The sequence below is a fragment of the Oncorhynchus kisutch genome, linkage group LG27 (assembly GCF_002021735.2).
Source record: "Oncorhynchus kisutch isolate 150728-3 linkage group LG27, Okis_V2, whole genome shotgun sequence".
Lineage (NCBI taxonomy): Eukaryota > Metazoa > Chordata > Actinopteri > Salmoniformes > Salmonidae > Oncorhynchus > Oncorhynchus kisutch.
In genome coordinates, this window is record NC_034200.2 from 35,561,895 (window position 1) to 35,581,154 (window position 19,260).

At 44.4% G+C, this 19,260-nt stretch overlaps 1 protein-coding gene across 1 annotated transcript in view; it reads right to left on the bottom strand.

The window, feature by feature from the left end:
- Positions 1-702: 702 nt before the first annotated feature.
- Positions 703-19,260, bottom strand: part of LOC109872306 (collagen alpha-5(IV) chain) — a 73,498-nt gene continuing 54,940 nt past the window's right edge. Inside the window, exons 37-53 of the mRNA XM_031807151.1 lie at positions 18,067-18,206; positions 17,729-17,846; positions 16,924-17,004; positions 16,527-16,625; positions 16,220-16,267; positions 15,853-16,035; positions 14,527-14,657; positions 14,302-14,374; positions 10,970-11,044; positions 10,569-10,688; positions 9,994-10,089; positions 7,976-8,185; positions 4,024-4,201; positions 3,172-3,286; positions 1,972-2,144; positions 1,351-1,436; positions 703-1,226 (exon numbers count right to left, since the gene is read on the bottom strand). Of these exons, the coding sequence (XP_031663011.1) occupies positions 1,177-1,226; positions 1,351-1,436; positions 1,972-2,144; positions 3,172-3,286; positions 4,024-4,201; positions 7,976-8,185; positions 9,994-10,089; positions 10,569-10,688; positions 10,970-11,044; positions 14,302-14,374; positions 14,527-14,657; positions 15,853-16,035; positions 16,220-16,267; positions 16,527-16,625; positions 16,924-17,004; positions 17,729-17,846; positions 18,067-18,206 (1,976 nt within the window). The 3' untranslated portion in view covers positions 703-1,176. The remainder of the gene's footprint in view (positions 1,227-1,350; positions 1,437-1,971; positions 2,145-3,171; positions 3,287-4,023; positions 4,202-7,975; positions 8,186-9,993; positions 10,090-10,568; positions 10,689-10,969; positions 11,045-14,301; positions 14,375-14,526; positions 14,658-15,852; positions 16,036-16,219; positions 16,268-16,526; positions 16,626-16,923; positions 17,005-17,728; positions 17,847-18,066; positions 18,207-19,260) is intronic.

Below are 19,260 nucleotides of genomic sequence, written 5' to 3' on the forward strand. Positions count from 1 at the left end.
CTCATGTGTGATAGAATCTTAATGATGTCAGGGCTGTATGATAGAGCTCTTTCCCACTGAATAGTCCGTGTCATCCAGATGGTCATTTCAGGTTTACACAAGTTCTTTATAAATATCCATCTGGTTAAACGAGTTCCAAGGTCAGTTTGGAATTAGTCAATAATGTTTCAGTCTAGTGCCGGTCAATGAGGTTTGCCACATCGCACCATTTTATTTCTCCAACAACAGAAAACATCAAAGCAAGCTTTCAGTTGTGTTGTTCATGCTCAAGTAATTGAGTCTGACCTCTCATAACAGCATAATGCAGGCTAACGCCAACTACTGTGACTGGCCATAAAGATGAATGAAGATGATCCGGCAGACCCAGATCAAAGTTATTCCACTGGGGTGAATGGGCTTCAGTGGGCCTGGGAGGTGGATTAACCCACTCATTAACAGTACAGTACCCTGACAAGGAGAGAAGAGACGTTCCATTATTTATGGCAACGAGTATAGTTAGACTTTATTGACGAAAAATGTGCTTACTATGACTGAGATATGTGGTTATTGTCTCACCTAGCTATCTTCAGATGAATGCACTGACTAAGACGTTCTGGATAAGAACATCTGCTAAATGACTTAAAGGTCCATTTGAAAGTGTAGATTGTCTGCGCAGAAAATGTTATGGCATTTAGACCTAAACTCAAGTAATTACACAGACGCAACTCTGAGTGAATGTTTATTTGGAAATATCCAACCATTGTAACATTTTTTTTTTATGCAAATGGGTTTGTTAAAGAGCACCCTATGTTGAAGGGAATAACCGAGACACATTATCAAATATACATGTTAATAGAGCCAAACACAATAGCTATATACAGTACAGTGCTTGAGACTTTATAAAAGCAGTTAGTTACATTAAAATCACATGCGTGGTCCTCAGTGCAAGTCATGAAGAGCTCAATATAATTACAACCCAGAAGGTGATATTAACAGTAGTTCCAAGGTATCTTAAATAAACATGAAAATAAAAGAGAGCCGCACACTCTAGGAGCTCAGATGCAAAAATGTAATACCAACGTTTCAACAGCCAAGCTGTCTTCATCAGGGTATCTTAAATAAACATGTCTGTCTTGATTCAGAATAATTCAGCCGTGTCTTTTGGACTGGGAACCATACCAGTTTGCAAATAGTATCTTAGATGTTCCAAATATTTTGAGTGATCGCTTGAGCCTGGCTGGATTTGTCTGGAAAAAAAAACACCCAATTATAAATCCATTAAGAATATGATTATTATCATTGTTCAAAGTCTCATCCGTCAAAGTAATGGTTAATTTTGCCTGAGGCTGAATGTGGATTATAATGCACTACCATTGCTTTGTGGTTTCCTGCATACGCGGCAGCGACTGATGACCTTCTCTAGAAGAGGTCCCTTCACCGTCTGGGGCACAGGCTTACTGCAGCACACAGAACAGGGCCCATATTCACAAAGCATCAACGAGTAGGAGTGCTCGTACTCAGTCCATATAATTTGATTCATTATGATCTTAAAAAGGCTAAACTGATCCTAGATCAGTAAAGTATGCACTGTGAGGAAAGTAGTCTCTTTTTAGAGTAGTGCCATGACATATGGTTTAGTTCAAGCTGACACAGTGTTACTGTATACTGTGCTGTAAAATACAGGGTATTATACCATTAGAGTTGACAGATACATTGTAAAAACACAAGAAGTCTACATCTTCAAATTAAATCCAACATAGTATAATATAGTTGAGTATAGCATAGAACAAAACAGAATAAGATACAGTATTGATAGATTAGGTTAGGCATAGATAGGTGGACATTTCATGTATGTCAGAGCTGGGCTAGAACAAAAGTCTGCACGCACTTTGCAGACCTCCATCCTCACCGCACACACACATACACACACACGCGCGAGCACACACACACACACACACACACTGAATCAGTCTCTGCTGAGATGATTCTAACCTGAACATGTGGTTGGGGTCTAGCAAGGCCAGCCAGAAGCTGTAGGAGTCAGGGAAGTAGTTACAGGTTCCCCGGCCGTGACACTCGATGAAGGGGACCTGGCGGAAGTGTTCTAGACACGAGCCTGGGGAGCCCAGAGGCTGGCCCGACCCCTCAGCACCCGCACCCGTTTGCTGGGAGAAAAGGAAAGAGGTGGAGGAGAGAGGTGGTGGAGGAGAGAGGTGGAGGAGAAAGGAGAAGAGAAAAGAGATGGGAAGCAATGGGGAATGAAAAGGAGGAGGAGTATAGAAAATGAGGAGAAAGGGAAAAAGATAGGAAATGACAAGTTGGAAAACGAAAGATGGAAAACGGGGAATGGAATGCGGGGGATGGAAAGTGATGGATGGAAAGCGGGGGATGGAAAGTGATGGATGGAAAGCGGGGGATGGAAAGTGATGGATGGAAAGCGGGGGATGGAAAGTGATGGATGGAATGCGGGGGATGGAAAGCGGGGGATGGAATGCGGGGGATGGAAAGTGATGGATGGAAAGCGGGGGATGGAAAGTGATGGATGGAAAGCGGGGGATGGAAAGTGATGGATGGAAAGCGGGGGATGGAAAGCGGGGGTTTGAAGTGGTGAAGGGTAGAGCAGTATAGAGAAGGAGAGTTAGTTAGACTGAGTTTTGAATGAGGGCACAATGGACTCCGCTCCATACGCTGCTACTATGATATTTCATTCACATCATTAACCAATCAGCATCCTCTCAGAAACATTAGGTGGATCTAGGACAAAATACCACAATTAGGCCGTCCTCTGATTGGTTGAAGGTGATCCAATCGCAGACAAGTACATTTTGAATAATGCCCTTCATTACAGACATATGCACAACATGTATCAATGAAGAGCAATGCCAGACTGATATGTGAAGTGAAATAGGTCAGGAGGGTTCCACCAGGCTAGGTTGTTACCATGACAAAGTTCAGGATGGTTCCACCAGGCTAGGTTGTTACCATGACAAAGGTCAGGATGGTTCCACCAGGCTAGGTTGTTACCATGACAAAGGTCAGGATGGTTCCACCAGGCTAGGTTGTTACCATGACAAAGGTCAGGATGGTTCCACCAGGCTAGGTTGTTACCATGACAAAGGTCAGGATGGTTCCACCAGGCTAGGTTGTTACCATGACAAAGGTCAGGATGGTTCCACCAGGCTAGGTTGTTACCATGACAAAGGAGTATCCAGTCCACAGGGATTCCCAGTCACCAGGACAGTCTGGGAGCTGGGCGGTCTGACTGTGGATGGCCATGGCATTGGAGCTGCCCTCACACACTGAACACCTAATTACACACACACACACACACACACACACACACACACACACACACACACACACACACACACACACACACACACACACACACACACACACACACACACACACACACACACACACACACACACACACACACACTTCAGTGAAACTTGTTGAAACGTGCTCCAAAATAAAGAGGATTGCAGACTGCAGAGACCTTGTATTTTTTGGCCTGCAAGTATGTTTGTGTGTGTGAGTTAGTGTGTGTGTTTGAGTTAGTGTGTGTGTAAGTTAGTGTGTGTGTGAGTTAGCGTGTGTGTGTGAGTTGGTGTGTGTGTGAGTTAGTGTGTGTGTGTGAGTTAGTTACTGCGTGTGTGTGAGTTAGTGTGTGTGTGTGAGTTAGTCTGAGTTAGTGTGTGTGTGTGTGAGTTAGTGTGTGTTTGAGTTAGTGTGTGTGTGAGTAGGTGTGTGAGTTAGTGTGTGTGTTTGAGTTAGTGTCTGTGTGTGTGTGTGTGTGTGTGAGTTAGCGTGTGTGTGTGTGTGTGTGTGTGTGTGTGTGTGTGTGTGAGTTAGTGTGTGTGTGTGTGTGAGTTAGTGTGTGTGTGAGTTAGTGTGTGTGTGTGAGTTAGTGTGTGTGCTTGAGTTAGTGTGTGTGTGTGTGTGTGTGTGAGAGTTAGTGTGTGTGTTTGAGTTAGTGTGTGTGTGTGTGTGTGAGTTAGTGTGTGAGTCAGTGTGTGAGTCCTGTCTCTCTGGGCTGTGTACCTGCTGATGTAGCTGCTTATCTCGTCTCCTCTGATCAGGTCCATGCTGCGTGGCATGGGCTTCTCCGTGGACAGCCAATAGGAGTAGTCATTGCGGGCGGCGTAGCGACAGGTGTTGTCCGTGTCACAGAACAGGAAGGGCATGGTGGAGAAACGAGGCAGGCAGCTGCCAATGGAGCCTGGGGGACAGTGGTGAGGTCATCGAAGAATGCTAAAGTCACAATTTTAGCACCTCTTTCACCCCGAATGAACCCTTATCCCTTAGCCCGGACACCTATACACCCTATGACACCTTTACACCTATACGCCCTATGACACCTGTACACCCTCTGACACCTTTACACCTATATACCCTCGGACACCTTTACACCTATACACCCTCTGACACCCATACACCTATACACCCTCTGACACCTTTACACCTATACACCCTCTGACACCCATACACCCTCTGACACCTTTACACCTATACACCCTCGGACACCTTTACACCTATACATTTTCTGACACCTTTACACATATACACCCTCAGACACCCATACACCCTCTGACACCCATGCACCCTCTGACACCCATATGCACTCTGACACCTATACACCCTCTGACACCTATATATCTATACACCATCTGACACATTTACACCTATACACTCTCTGACACCCATACACCCTCGGACATCTTCACACCCTCGGACACCTTTATACATTCTGACACCTTTACACCTTCTGACACCTTTACACCATCTGACACCTATACACCCTCTGACACCTATACACCATTTGACACCTTTACACCATCTGACACCTATACACCCTTTGACAACCCTTTGTAACCTATACACCCTCTGACACCTTTACACCCTCTGACACCTTTACACCCTCTGACACTTATACACCCTCTGACACCTATACACCCTTTACCACCCATAAACCCTCTGATACCCATACACCCTCTGACACACATACACCCTCTGACACCTATACACCCTCTGACACCTATACACCCTCTGACACCTATACACCCTCTGAAACCTATACGCCCTTTACCACCCATACACCCTCTGATACCCATACACCCTCTGACACCCATACACCCTCGGACACCCATACACCCTCAGACACCCATACACCCTCAGACACCCATACACCCTCGGACACCGATCACCCTCTGACACCTATACACCCTCTGACACCTATACACCCTGACACCTTTACATCGATACACCCTCTGACACCTTTACACCCTCTGACAGCTATTTACCCTCTGACAGCTATACACCCTCTGACACCTATACACCCTCTGACACCTATACACCCTCTGACACCTTTACACCCTCCGACACCCTTACACCCTCTGACACCCATACACCCTCTGTCACCCGTACACCCTCGGACACCCATACACCCTCAGACACCCATACACCCTCGGACACCAATCACCCCCTGACACCTATACACCCTCTGACACCTATACACCCTCTGACACCTATACACCCTCTGACACCTTTACATCTATACACCCTCAGACCCCTTTACACCCTCTGACAGCTATTTACCCTCTGACAGCTATACACCCTCTGAGACCTTTACACCCTCTGACATCTTTACACCCTTTGACAACTATACACTTTGACACCTATACACCCTCCGACACCTATACACGCTCTGACACCTATACACCCTCTGACATCTATACACCCTCTGACACCTTTACACCCTCTGACACCCTTACACCCTCAGACACCCATACACCATCTGTCACCCGTACACCCTTTGTCACCTATACACCCTCTGACACCTTTACACCCTCTGACACCTTTACACCCTCTGACACCTATACACCCTCTGACACCTATACACCCTCTGACACCTATACACCCTCTGACACCTATACACCCTCTATCTTCAACATTTGAAATGTTGGTCTAAATAATACATCTGTGCAAAGTTTATTTTGGTGTTGTGACAGTGTGTGTGTGTGTGTGTGTGTGTGTGTGCGTGTGCGTGTATGTGCGTGTGAATATAAAGTCTACCAACTCAAGTGTGTGTTTGTGTCTCAGATGAATTGATTATGCGTCTCCATACTCCATTACGGCTCCCAGACGGCATCCCCAGCCGCGCCCTCAGAGCATGCGCAGACCAGCTGGCCGGTGTGTTTACGGACATATTCAATCAATCCCTATACCAGTCTGCTGTTCCCACATGCTTCAAGAGGGCCACCATTGTTCCTGTTCCCAAGAAAGCTAAGGTAACTGAGCTAAACGACTACCGCCCCGTAGCACTCACATCCGTCATCATGAAGTGCTTTGAGAGACTAGTCAAGGACCATATCACCTCCACCCTACCTGACACCCTAGACCCACTCCAATTTGCTTACCGCCCAAATAGGTCCACAGACGATGCAATCTCAACCACACTGCACACTGCCCTAACCCATCTGGACAAGAGGAATACCTATGTGAGAATGCTGTTCATCGACTACAGCTCGGCATTCAACACCATAGTACCCTCCAAGCTCGTCATCAAGCTCGAGACCCTGGGTCTCGACCCCGCCCTGTGCAACTGGGTACTGGACTTCCTGACGGGCCGCCCCCAGGTGGTGAGGGTAGGCAACAACATCTCCTCCCCGCTGATCCTCAACATTGGGGCCCTACAAGGGTGCGTTCTGAGCCCTCTCCTGTACTCCCTGTTCACCCACGACTGCGTGGCCACGCACGCCTCCAACTCAATCATCAAGTTTGCGGACGACACAACAGTGGTAGGCTTGATTACCAACAACGACGAGACGGCCTACAGGGAGGAGGTGAGGGCCCTCGGAGTGTGGTGTCAGGAAAATAACCTCACACTCAACGTCAACAAAACTAAGGAGATGATTGTGGACTTCAGGAAACAGCAGAGGGAACACCCCCCTATCCACATCGATGGAACAGTAGTGGAGAGGGTAGCAAGTTTTAAGTTCCTTGGCATACACATCACAGACAAACTGAATTGGTCCACTCACACAGACAGCACCGTGAAGAAGGCGCAGCAGCGCCTCTTCAACCTCAGGAGGCTGAAGAAATTCGGCTTGTCACCAAAAGCACTGACAAACTTCTACAGATGCACAATCGAGAGCATCCTGTCGGGCTGTATCACCGCCTGGTACGGCAACTGCTCCGCCCTCAACCGTAAGGCTCTCCAGAGGGTAGTGAGGTCTGCACAACCCATCACCGGGGGCAAACTACCTGCCCTCCAGGACACCTACACCACCCAATGTTACAGGAAGGCCATAAAGATCATCAAGGACTTCAACCACCCGAGCCACTGCCTGTTCACCCCGCTATCATCCAGAAGGCGAGGTCAGTACAGGTGCATCAAAGCTGGGACCGAGAGACTGAAAAACAGCTTCTATCTCAAGGCCATCAGACTGTTAAACAGCCACCACTAACATTGAGTGGCTGCTGCTAACACACTGACAATGACACTGACTCAACTCCAGCCACTTTAATAATGGGAATTGATAGGAAATGATGTAAATATATCACTAGCCACTTTAAACAATGCTACCTTATATAATGTTACTTACCCTACATTATTCATCTCATATGCATACGTATATACTGTACTCTATATCATCGACTGCATCCTTATGTAATACATGTATCACTAGCCACTTTAACTATGCCACTTTGTTTACATACTCATCTCATATGTATATACTGTACTCGATATCATCTACTGTATCTTTCCTATGCTGCTCTGTACCATCACTCATTCATATATCCTTATGTACATATTCTTTATCCCCTTACACTGTGTATAAGACAGTAGTTTTGGAATTGTTAGTTAGATTAATTGTTGGTTATTACTGCATTGTCGGAACTAGAAGCACAAGCATTTCGCTACACTCGCATTAACATCTGCTAACCATGTGTATGTGACAAATAAAATTTGATTTGATTTGATTTGATTTACCCAGGTCTTGTCCGTGAGCCCTTTTGTTGCCATTGATGAAGAGCAGAGAGTATCCAGAGTAGATGAGGGCGGTGCCTTGGGGGCAGTCAGGCACTCTGATGGTCTGGCTGTGTCTGGCCAGCAGGAAACTGTCAGCCAGGCCTGCCGTGCTGCTGCCCCGTTGGCCAAGAGGACCCTTCTGACCCGGAAACCCCAGGTAGCCCAACGGCCCTGCCCGAGTAAAAACACTTCCATGATATACAGTGCCTTGCGAAAGTATTCGGCCCCCTTGAACTTTGCGACCTTTTGCCACATTTCAGGCTTCAAACATAAAGATATAAAACTGTATTTTTTTGTGAAGAATCAACAACAAGTGGGACACAATCATGAAGTGGAACGACATTTATTGGATATTTCAAACTTTTTTAATTTACAAATCAAAAACTGAAAAATTGGGCGTGCAAAATTATTCAGCCCCCTTAAGTTAATACTTTGTAGCGCCACCTTTTGCTACGATTACAGCTGTAAGTCGCTTGGGGTATGTCTCTATCAGTTTTGCACATCGAGAGACTGACATCTTTTCCCATTCCTCCTTGCAAAACAGCTCGAGCTCAGTGAGGTTGGATGGAGAGCATTTGTGAACAGCAGTTTTCAGTTCTTTCCACAGATTCTCGATTGGATTCAGGTCTGGACTTTGACTTGGCCATTCTAACACCTGGATATGTTTATTTTTGAACCCTTCCATTGTAGATTTTGCTTTATGTTTTGGATCATTGTCTTGTTGGAAGACAAATCTCCGTCCCAGTCTCAGGTCTTTTGCAGCAATTCTTCCAGAATTGTCCTGTATTTGGCTCCATCCATCTTCCCATCAATTTTAACCATCTTCCCTGTCCCTGCTGAAGAAAAGCAGGCCCAAACCATGATGCTGCCACCACCATGTTTGACAGTGCGGATGGTGTGTTCAGGGTGATGAGCTGTGTTGCTTTTACGCCAAACATAACGTTTTGCATTGTTGCCAAAAAGTTCAATTTTGGTTTCATCTGACCAGAGCACCTTCTTCCACATGTTTGGTGTGTCTCCCAGGTGGCTTGTGGCAAACTTTAAACGACACTTTTTATGGATATCTTTAAGAAATGGCTTTCTTCTTGCCACTCTTCCATAAAGGCCAGATTTGTGCAATATACGACTGATTGTTGTCCTATGGACAGAGTCTCCCACCTCAGCTGTAGATCTCTGCAGTTCATCCAGAGTGATCATGGGCCTCTTGGCTGCATCTCTGATCAGTCTTCTCCTTGTATGAGTTGAAAGTTTAGAGGGACGGCCAGGTCTTGGTAGATTTGCAGTGGTCTGATACTCCTTCCATTTCAATATTATCGCTTGCACAGTGCTCCTTGGGATGTTTAAAGCTTGGGAAATCTTTTTGTATCCAAATCCGTCTTTGAACTTCTTCACAACAGTATCTTGGACCTGCCTGGTGTGTTCCTTGTTCTTCATGATGCTCTCTGCGCTTTTAACGGACCTCTGAGACTATCACAGTGCAGGTGCATTTATACGGAGACTTGATTACACACAGGTGGATTGTATTTATCATCATTAGTCATTTAGGTAAACATTGGATCATTCAGAGATCCTCACTGAACTTCTGGAGAGAGTTTGCTGCACTGAAAGTAAAGGGGCTGAATAATTTTGCACCCCCAATTTTTCAGTTTTTGATTTGTTAAAAAAGTTTGAAATATCCAATAAATGTCGTTCCACTTCATGATTGTGTCCCACTTGTTGTTGATTCTTCACAAAAAAATACAGTTTTATATCTTTATGTTTGAAGCCTGAAATGTGGCAAAAGGTCGCAAAGTTCAAGGGGGCCGAATACTTTCGCAAGGCACTGTACATGTTTTCCAACTGTTTGTATCTTGTTCAACAAGGTCAACGTTGTAAAATGACTTGTTCTAGACAAAGGATAGAAAAAACATCTACAAAGACAAATGTTACCACCAGAATCACAGACAGGTACACACATTCACATACATTTGCATAACTACCTGTCAGTCCTGGCGATCCTTTGTCTCCCTTGCATCCGGGGAAGCCAGGCAGGCCTGGAGGGCTGTGTCCCTGTTGACCCTCAGGGCCTGGGGGGCCTGGCAGGGAGAAGGCCACTTGAATTTAGCAATGGATTAAGACAAAACTAAAGTAGGAGCTACTGAGACCCATTGTGCTAACGTTAGCCTGTGGTGCACGTAGCTAAGACTCATTGTGCTAACGTTAGCCTGTGGTGCCCGTAGCTGACTCAATGTGCTAACGTTAGCCTGTGGCGCCCGTAGCTAAGACTCATTGAGCTAATGTTAGCCTGTGGTGGCCGTAGCTAAGACTCATTGTGCTAACGTTAGTCTGTGGAGCCCGTAGCTAAGACTCATTGTGCTAGCATTAGCATGTGGTGCCCGTAGCTAAGACTCATTGTGCTAACGTTAGCATATGGTGCCCATAGCGAAGACATGGCATAGCCTTCACTTTTACCTCCATAGAATAGTTAATCAGTAAGAAAGAATATGCCGTTTGGGTGAAATGAATCACGGTGGCCATGTGGCTTGTAGTTCCACATGAAGAAAGAATACAGAACCTGTTAATCCTGGTTGTCCTGGCAGCCCACTGTGACCTGGAGGTCCCTGGTTACCGGTGTAACCGGGTGGGCCCGGATCCCCCTTTTCGGGTCTCACTGGCACATCAAGCCCTGGACAACCTGTATATGTGCATAAACAAATCTTTGAGTAGGTTTGACTAACTGCTTGAGAACAAATTGTGTTAAAGATACTGTTTAGCGTTGCATTGATTAATTAAATATAGACTCAATGGTTTTCAGAGTTGAATGTTGAGTGTTTAATGTTGAATTTCCAGTGTTAAATGTACAGATTTCCGTGTTAAATGTTGATTGTGTTAAATGTTGAGTTGTCAAGTTTTTTTTAATGTTGAGTGTTAAATGTTGATCTGTCAGTGTTTATGTCGACTGTGTTAAATATTGACCTGGTGGTCCTGGCGGCCCTCTGGATCCATTTGGTCCTTTCGGCCCGGGGTTAAAACTAGGATCACCCATCTCACCTAAAACAACACAGTTCATCAAGAGACACTGAATCCTCGACTGAACACACACACACACACACACACACACACACACACACACACACACACACACACACACACACACACACACACACACACACACACACACACACACACACACACACACACACACATACACTATTGAACTAGAACCAGTGCCCAGAGTTCTTCATGGACAGGACAAGGGTTTAGAAGAAACTCTTAGCTGTACACATCACTAGTGTAATGACAGGTTTGGTCATGCCCCAGGACCATGCACCAGGACTACCTGACATGATGACTCCTTGCTGTCCCCAGTCTACCTGGCCATGCTGCTGCTCCAGTTTCAACTTCCACCTGACTGTGCTGCTGCTCTAGTTTCAACTGTTCTGCCTTATTATTATTCGACCATGCTGGTCATTTATGAACATTGAACATCTTGACCATGTTCTGTTATAATCTCCACCCGGCACAGCCAGAAGAGGACTGGCCACCCCACATAGCCTGGTTCCTCTCTAGGTTTCTTCCTAGGTATTGGCCTTTCTAGGGAGTTTTTCCTAGCCACCGTGCTTCTACACCTGCATTGCTTGCTGTTTGGGGTTTTAGGCTGGGTTTCTGTACAGCACTTTGAGATATCAGCTGATGTACGAAGGGCTATATAAATACATTTGATTTGATTTGATTTGATTTTTGGTGAACACATCACTATAGTGTAATGACAAGTTTGGTGAACACATCACTATACTGTAATGACAGGTTTGGTGTACACATCACTATACTGTAATGACAGGCTTGGTGAACACATCACTATACTGTAATAACAGGGTTGGTGAACACATCATTATACTGTAATGACAGGTTTGGTGTACACATCACTATACTGTAATGACAGGCTTGGTGAACTCATCACTATACTGTAATGACAGGTTTGGCTTACACATCACTATAGTGTAATGACAAGTTTGGTGAACACATCACTATACTGTAATGACAGGTTTGGTTTACACATCACTATACTGTAATGACAGATTTGGTTTACACATCACTATACTGTAATGGCAGGTTTGGTTTAAACGCCACTATACTGTAATGACAGGTTTGGTGAACACATCACTATACTGTAATGACAGGTTTGGTGAACACATCACTATACTGTCATGACAGGTTTGGTTTACACGTCACTATACTGTAATGACAGGTTTGGTGAACACATCACTATACTGTAATGACAGGTTTGGTTTAAACGCCACTATACTGTAATGACAGGTTTGGTGAACACATCACTATACTGTAATGACAGGTTTGGTGAACACATCACTATACTGTAATGACAGGCTTGGTGAACACATCACTATACTGTAATGACAGGTTTGGTGAACACATCACTATACTGTAATGACAGGTTTGGTGAACACGTCACTATACTGTAATGACAGGTTTGGTGAACACATCACTATACTGTAATGACAGGTTTGGGTGACACATCACTATAGTGTAATGACAAGTTTGGTGAACACATCACTATACTGTAATGACAGGTTTGGTTTACACATCACTATACTGTAATGACAGATTTGGTTTACACATCACTATACTGTAATGGCAGGTTTGGTTTAAACGCCACTATACTGTAATGACAGGTTTGGTGAACACATCACTATACTGTAATGACAGGTTTGGTGAACACATCACTATACTGTCATGACAGGTTTGGTTTACACGTCACTATACTGTAATGACAGGTTTGGTGAACACATCACTATACTGTAATGACAGGTTTGGTTTAAACGCCACTATACTGTAATGACAGGTTTGGTGAACACATCACTATACTGTAATGACAGGTTTGGTGAACACATCACTATACTGTAATGACAGGCTTGGTGAACACATCACTATACTGTAATGACAGGTTTGGTGAACACATCACTATACTGTAATGACAGGTTTGGTGAACACGTCACTATACTGTAATGACAGGTTTGGTGAACACATCACTATACTGTAATGACAGGTTTGGGTGACACATCACTATAGTGTAATGACAAGTTTGGTGAACACATCACTATACTGTAATGACAGGTTTGGTTTACACATCACTATACTGTAATGACAGATTTGGTTTACACATCACTATACTGTAATGGCAGGTTTGGTTTAAACGCCACTATACTGTAATGACAGGTTTGGTGAACACATCACTATACTGTAATGACAGGTTTGGTGAACACATCACTATACTGTCATGACAGGTTTGGTTTACACGTCACTATACTGTAATGACAGGTTTGGTGAACACATCACTATACTGTAATGACAGGTTTGGTTTAAACGCCACTATACTGTAATGACAGGTTTGGTGAACACATCACTATACTGTAATGACAGGTTTGGTGAACACATCACTATACTGTAATGACAGGCTTGGTGAACACATCACTATACTGTAATGACAGGTTTGGTGAACACATCACTATACTGTAATGACAGGTTTGGTGAACACGTCACTATACTGTAATGACAGGTTTGGTGAACACATCACTATACTGTAATGACAGGTTTGGGTGACACATCACTATAGTGTAATGACAAGTTTGGTGAACACATCACTATACTGTAATGACAGGTTTGGTTTACACATCACTATACTGTAATGACAGATTTGGTTTACACATCACTATACTGTAATGGCAGGTTTGGTTTAAACGCCACTATACTGTAATGACAGGTTTGGTGAACACATCACTATACTGTAATGACAGGTTTGGTGAACACATCACTATACTGTCATGACAGGTTTGGTTTACACGTCACTATACTGTAATGACAGGTTTGGTGAACACATCACTATACTGTAATGACAGGTTTGGTTTAAACGCCACTATACTGTAATGACAGGTTTGGTGAACACATCACTATACTGTAATGACAGGTTTGGTGAACACATCACTATACTGTAATGACAGGCTTGGTGAACACATCACTATACTGTAATGACAGGTTTGGTGAACACATCACTATACTGTAATGACAGGTTTGGTGAACACGTCACTATACTGTAATGACAGGTTTGGTGAACACATCACTATACTGTAATGACAGGTTTGGGTGACACATCACTATACTGTAACGACAGGTTTGGTGAACACATCACTATACTGTAATGACAGGTTTGGTGAACACATCACTATACTGTAATGACAGGGTTGGTTTTCTGAAGAAAAAAATGCAGAAGATTGTGGATAAAATAAGATTACCGGGGACTCCTGGGGTTCCAGAGTGACCTGGGGAACCGATTGGTCCTGGAGGTCCAGGGATGGATCCTGGCCCCTAGGGGGTCAAAAGAAATTCAAGCAACGACTCCAAAGACTTCAAATTATACACAGTGTTCCTTATAAGATCTATATTTTCCAGCATTCAAGGCACTTTTGTAACATAAGCGACATTTAGTTAGTCTTGTATTCTTCGTTGGAGTGACTCACCGGTAGCCCTGGAGGTCCGAGGTCCCCCGTAGGCCCGTCCAAGCCTCTGCCCCCTGGAGCGCCCAGGTCTCCCCTGTCCCCTTTACATTCATAGCCTCCAGACCCTGGCTGTCCCCGTGGACCCTGCTGTCCTGAGGACAGAAAGACCCCAGTACAAGTCATAATTTCAAAGTTTTGATGTAGAATAGCAATCAGGGGGAGGTTGAGTTAGGGTCAGAATTTGACTTGCTGAGTCAACTAAGTCATTGAGTCATAACAGGGTGGCATAACTGGGAGGCAGGTAGCCTATGGGTTAGAGCGTTGGACTAGTAACCGAAAGGTTGCAAGATCGAATCTCCGATCTGACAAAGTAATTTAAAAAAATCTGTCGTTCTGCCCCTGAACAAGGCAGTTAACCCACTGTTCCTAGGCTGTCGTTGAAAATAAGAATTTGTTCTTTAACTGACTTGCCTAGTAAAATAACTATTGTGTTTCAGTTAGTCAGGAATACGAGTTTGAATGAATCAGGGATAGTTAGGGTTGCAAACTTCTGGGAACATTCAATAAATTCCCTGGTTCTGGGATTTCAGGAAAACAAGGGAATTTAGTGAAAGTTCCTGAAATTTTGCAACCTTAGGGACGATTGTTGATTTAGATCTTGGGATATTGAGTTTAAAGGCGTCAGCATGCTTCAGTTCCAACTCAGCTAGGCGAAACCGAACGAGTGTGCTCGTAAAAAACGTTCACTTAAAAATAAAAAAAAACTGTGGCAATAGTACTGATTGTACATTTTGAGACGACGTAGCCAGTACACACTTCATTCTTTTATTTTTTTATTCATCTAAGATATCTCGACAAATCTGTCATTAATTTTGGCATTTTTGCCAATGAGATCTTAGTCACTCAATTTTACTTCTAACTAAGATGTTTGGTGCAGTATTTCTCAATGAAAAAAATGTGCATGAAAACTAGTCGTCTCTCATTGAATGACAACAAAGACTTTATTGAAGAATCCCTACTGTTGACCAATCACGGACGAAGGGGCTACCAACTTCGGCTTGCCTCGAGAAAAATGTTTGTGTGCCTGGAAAAACTCACCGAAGTCCAAAACAAACAAACATTTCACAAAAATTATTCCAAACTGTTTAGTCTGGGAAGCATGCGGACACCTTCACCCTTGACTAAAAATAACTTTCATTATTTACTTCACTACCCAGAAGTAGGCTTTATCTGTGTCTGAGAAACAGGCCTATAGACTTTCAGTAAAAGTCAAGGATAGAGAATGAATTCTGAGTTAAGAGTAGAGTTTGTGTCAGCACTAGCTGATACATTTTCAGTTAAAGTCACCAGGGCTTCCAGGGTTGCCATGGGAACCAGCATCTCCTTTCAGCCCGTTGACACAAACACCACCGAACCCTGGTCTCCCGCGAGAACCCTGGGGTCCTTCGTTGCCTCGGTGGCCCTGATCTCCTGGACATCCTGGGGGCCCCGGAGGAGTGGGGCCAGGGAAACCCACATCTCCCTTTGGACCTACAGGAAATACATTATAGCCAATCAAATCAGTTCTAGCCATAAACAGAATCAATGGTAGCTAATTCAATTATCTTTGTTAACAACCAAACAAATGTTAAATAAATATCTTGCTATGTTTGTGGCAAGTTATGGTAAGTGGTGTATTTCTGAAGGTGTAGGAACAATGTCATCCATCATGGACCTGGAAGTCCATTCTTTCCACGTGGGCCAGGAGTTGATCTCACAATCACTAAAGAGTGAGAAAGACAAGACATGTCTTACATTGCTAGATTATTACATTTTGTGTTTCAGCACTTCAGTCAACCTCTGATAAACTCAGTTTAAGTGCAACAAATTCACCAGAGCCAATTCAAGTAGACTATCTTCCTATCTCTGTATATTTCAATGCTCTGGTTTAGAACAATCTATTGTTTCAGAAATCAACTGTATTACTATAACTAAAAGAACTGCTCTGACAGTTCAAGAAGAAGTCAACTTGTATGTCTTACGTGTCTCTCCCTTCTGACCAACAGGTCCAGGAATGCCATCGTGACCCTGGTTACCTTTAGGACCATAGGGACCAGGAAGGCCAGGTAACCCTGGTTGTCCTGTGAAAGGGGACATGGTTAGACACCCCCAAACACATGGAGACATACACTACATGGTCAAAAGTATGTGGACACCACTTCAGTGCCCGACTTCACTAATGCTCTTGTGGCTGAAGTCCCCTCATCAATCTTCCAACATCTAGTGGAAAGAGTGGAGGCTATAGCAGCAAAGGGGGGACCAACCTCATATTAATGCCCCTGATTTTTGGAATGAGATGTTCGACGAGCAGGTGTCCACATACTCTTGAACGTATTTTCATGAATATATTTCCTGAATAAACCTTAGTGATGTTCTGACCTGGAGCTCCATGTGACGCAGGGAGTCCTGGGGGGCCTGGGGGACCATCAGTACCTGGTTGGCCAGCAGGACCTTGGGCTCCTGGATCACAGTGAAGAGAGAGAAATAGAGAGAGACAGAAAAAGACAAGAGTAAGAGAAATGTACACAATCACCACCATCGTCATGGTCATCTATCAAAGCAACTATCATAATTAAGGGCCCTGTGTTTTGAACATTCATGACCTGAATTGAACCTTTATTAAACGTTGTTTCATCACTGTCCCCTTTTCTATTTATGTCAGATGGTCCAGCACCACAATTCCAGCCCAACAATTCCAGCACCACAATCCAGCACCATACCCCAGCACCGTTCTCCAGCACCACAATTCCAGCACCAATTCCCAACACCACAATCCAGCACCATACTCCAGCACCACAATTCCAGCACCATTCCCCAACACCACAATCCAGCACCATTCTCCAACACCACAATCCAGCACCATTCTCCAGCACCATAATCCAGCACCATTCTCCAGCACCATAATCCAGCACCAATATCCAGCACCATTCTCCAACACCACAATCCAGCACCATACCCCAGCACCGTTCTCCAGCACCACATTCCAGCACCATTCTCCAGCACCATCCTCCAGCACCACATTGTAGCACCATTATCCAGCACCACACTCCAGCACCATCCTCAAGCAATTGCTTTCATTTTTGGTCAAATCCTCATTTCTAAAAAGGTTAAAATCGAGGTCATGTGACATGATAGCCGAAAACACAGTCCTCATCATACTAATCAGTGTTTCAATGGTAATAACCATGGTGTCCTGGGTCTCCTTTGGCTCCAGAAGGTCCTTGGGAGCCTGGAGGACCTGCGTAACCAGGAGAGCCTTTCATTCCTTTGGAGTCATGTTTGTTATTCAAGGCTGGCTCGCCCTAGAGAGAGAGGGAAAGAAAGAGAGAAAGAGAAAGAGAGAATGAGCGTGTGGGAGACAGACAGACCAGACAGACAGACAGAAAGGGAGAGGATAGTGTTATCAGAGTCAGGTAATTGTCACATTGGTGTTTAAATGGTGATGATAGCTTTACAGTATTGTGTTGCACAGTGGCAGTGATTTCAATTGCTGGTAATTGTGACTCTGTTTGTTGATTGCACCTTCTGTCCAGGTGATCCTGGGAGGCCTGGTTTTGCACAACTGGACTCTCCTTTAGTTCCTTTTGGCCCGCGTGGACCGGGCCTACCGTCTAGTCCTGCATCTCCATTGGAACCCAGCCCTCCCTTTGTTCCATGGGGACCTACGAGATCACATCCCACCCCCAACTCAATAACAGTAAAAACCTATAATCCACGGAGACTTAAAATCATATCCACACAACTCAATACGAACAGTAAGAACATCATCAATCAGCTATTAATTAATTTGAGCCCTTTTCAATATGATATCATAAGTTGTTATACCATGCAGCATGACAAGCATACAAGAAGACTATTGAATAGTGAAATGTTGTTGTGCTTGTGTGTGAGTGTATGCGCATCTGTGAGTGTGTGTGTGTTTCAGTGGTTGTGTGCGTGTTAGGGTTGGGCGCTATCCAGATATGAATACCTTCATACCGTTCCTGTACCATACCGGGGTACAGTATTACAGTAATACAAGGACCGCTATTTTTTTTCCAAGTGTAAAAAATCATAAAATAACACCCCCCCAAAAAAGAAAATTTAGGAAGCAAGGATCGTGATCCAGGAGGGGATTAATTGTCTCTGCCGTAACCAAGAAGAATGATATTGCAAGATAGCCACATAGCTAGCAAGTTAGCAAACCAAATGCATAGCTGGAGCCCTTGATCTAGAGATAATTTATTTGGCGCAAATCTTAGTTAACATATAAGAAGTGGCGTAGCACGCACCCTCCGAGCTTTAATTCTAAATAAAATACATTTCATTCCGTCGGTTAAATATGTTAGACCTACAGAGTGATAGGTGGATTGTGATGCCCAGCAGAATCCCCACTCAGACTATGGCTACCCCCCAGGCAGACACAGACAACCTGAATACCATTTTGCTGTTCATGATGGTAGTGTACGGCAGGGGGTTGCAGATGGCCACATACCTGTCAAAGGCCATGATCATGAGAACTGTGTGTGATGTCGTTGCATGAACATGAGCACAGAAAGCCTGAATGACACACTCCATGTAAGTGATATATCGCTCAGGTTCTGTGGTCAAAATGTCCCCTAACAGACAATGTATCATCGCTGTAGCCCCGACTATGTTATTAAGAGACAAGTGTCAGAAAAGGATGTACTGTACACGGGATGATGCAGGCTCCTCTCCATGGAGATCAGTGTGTGT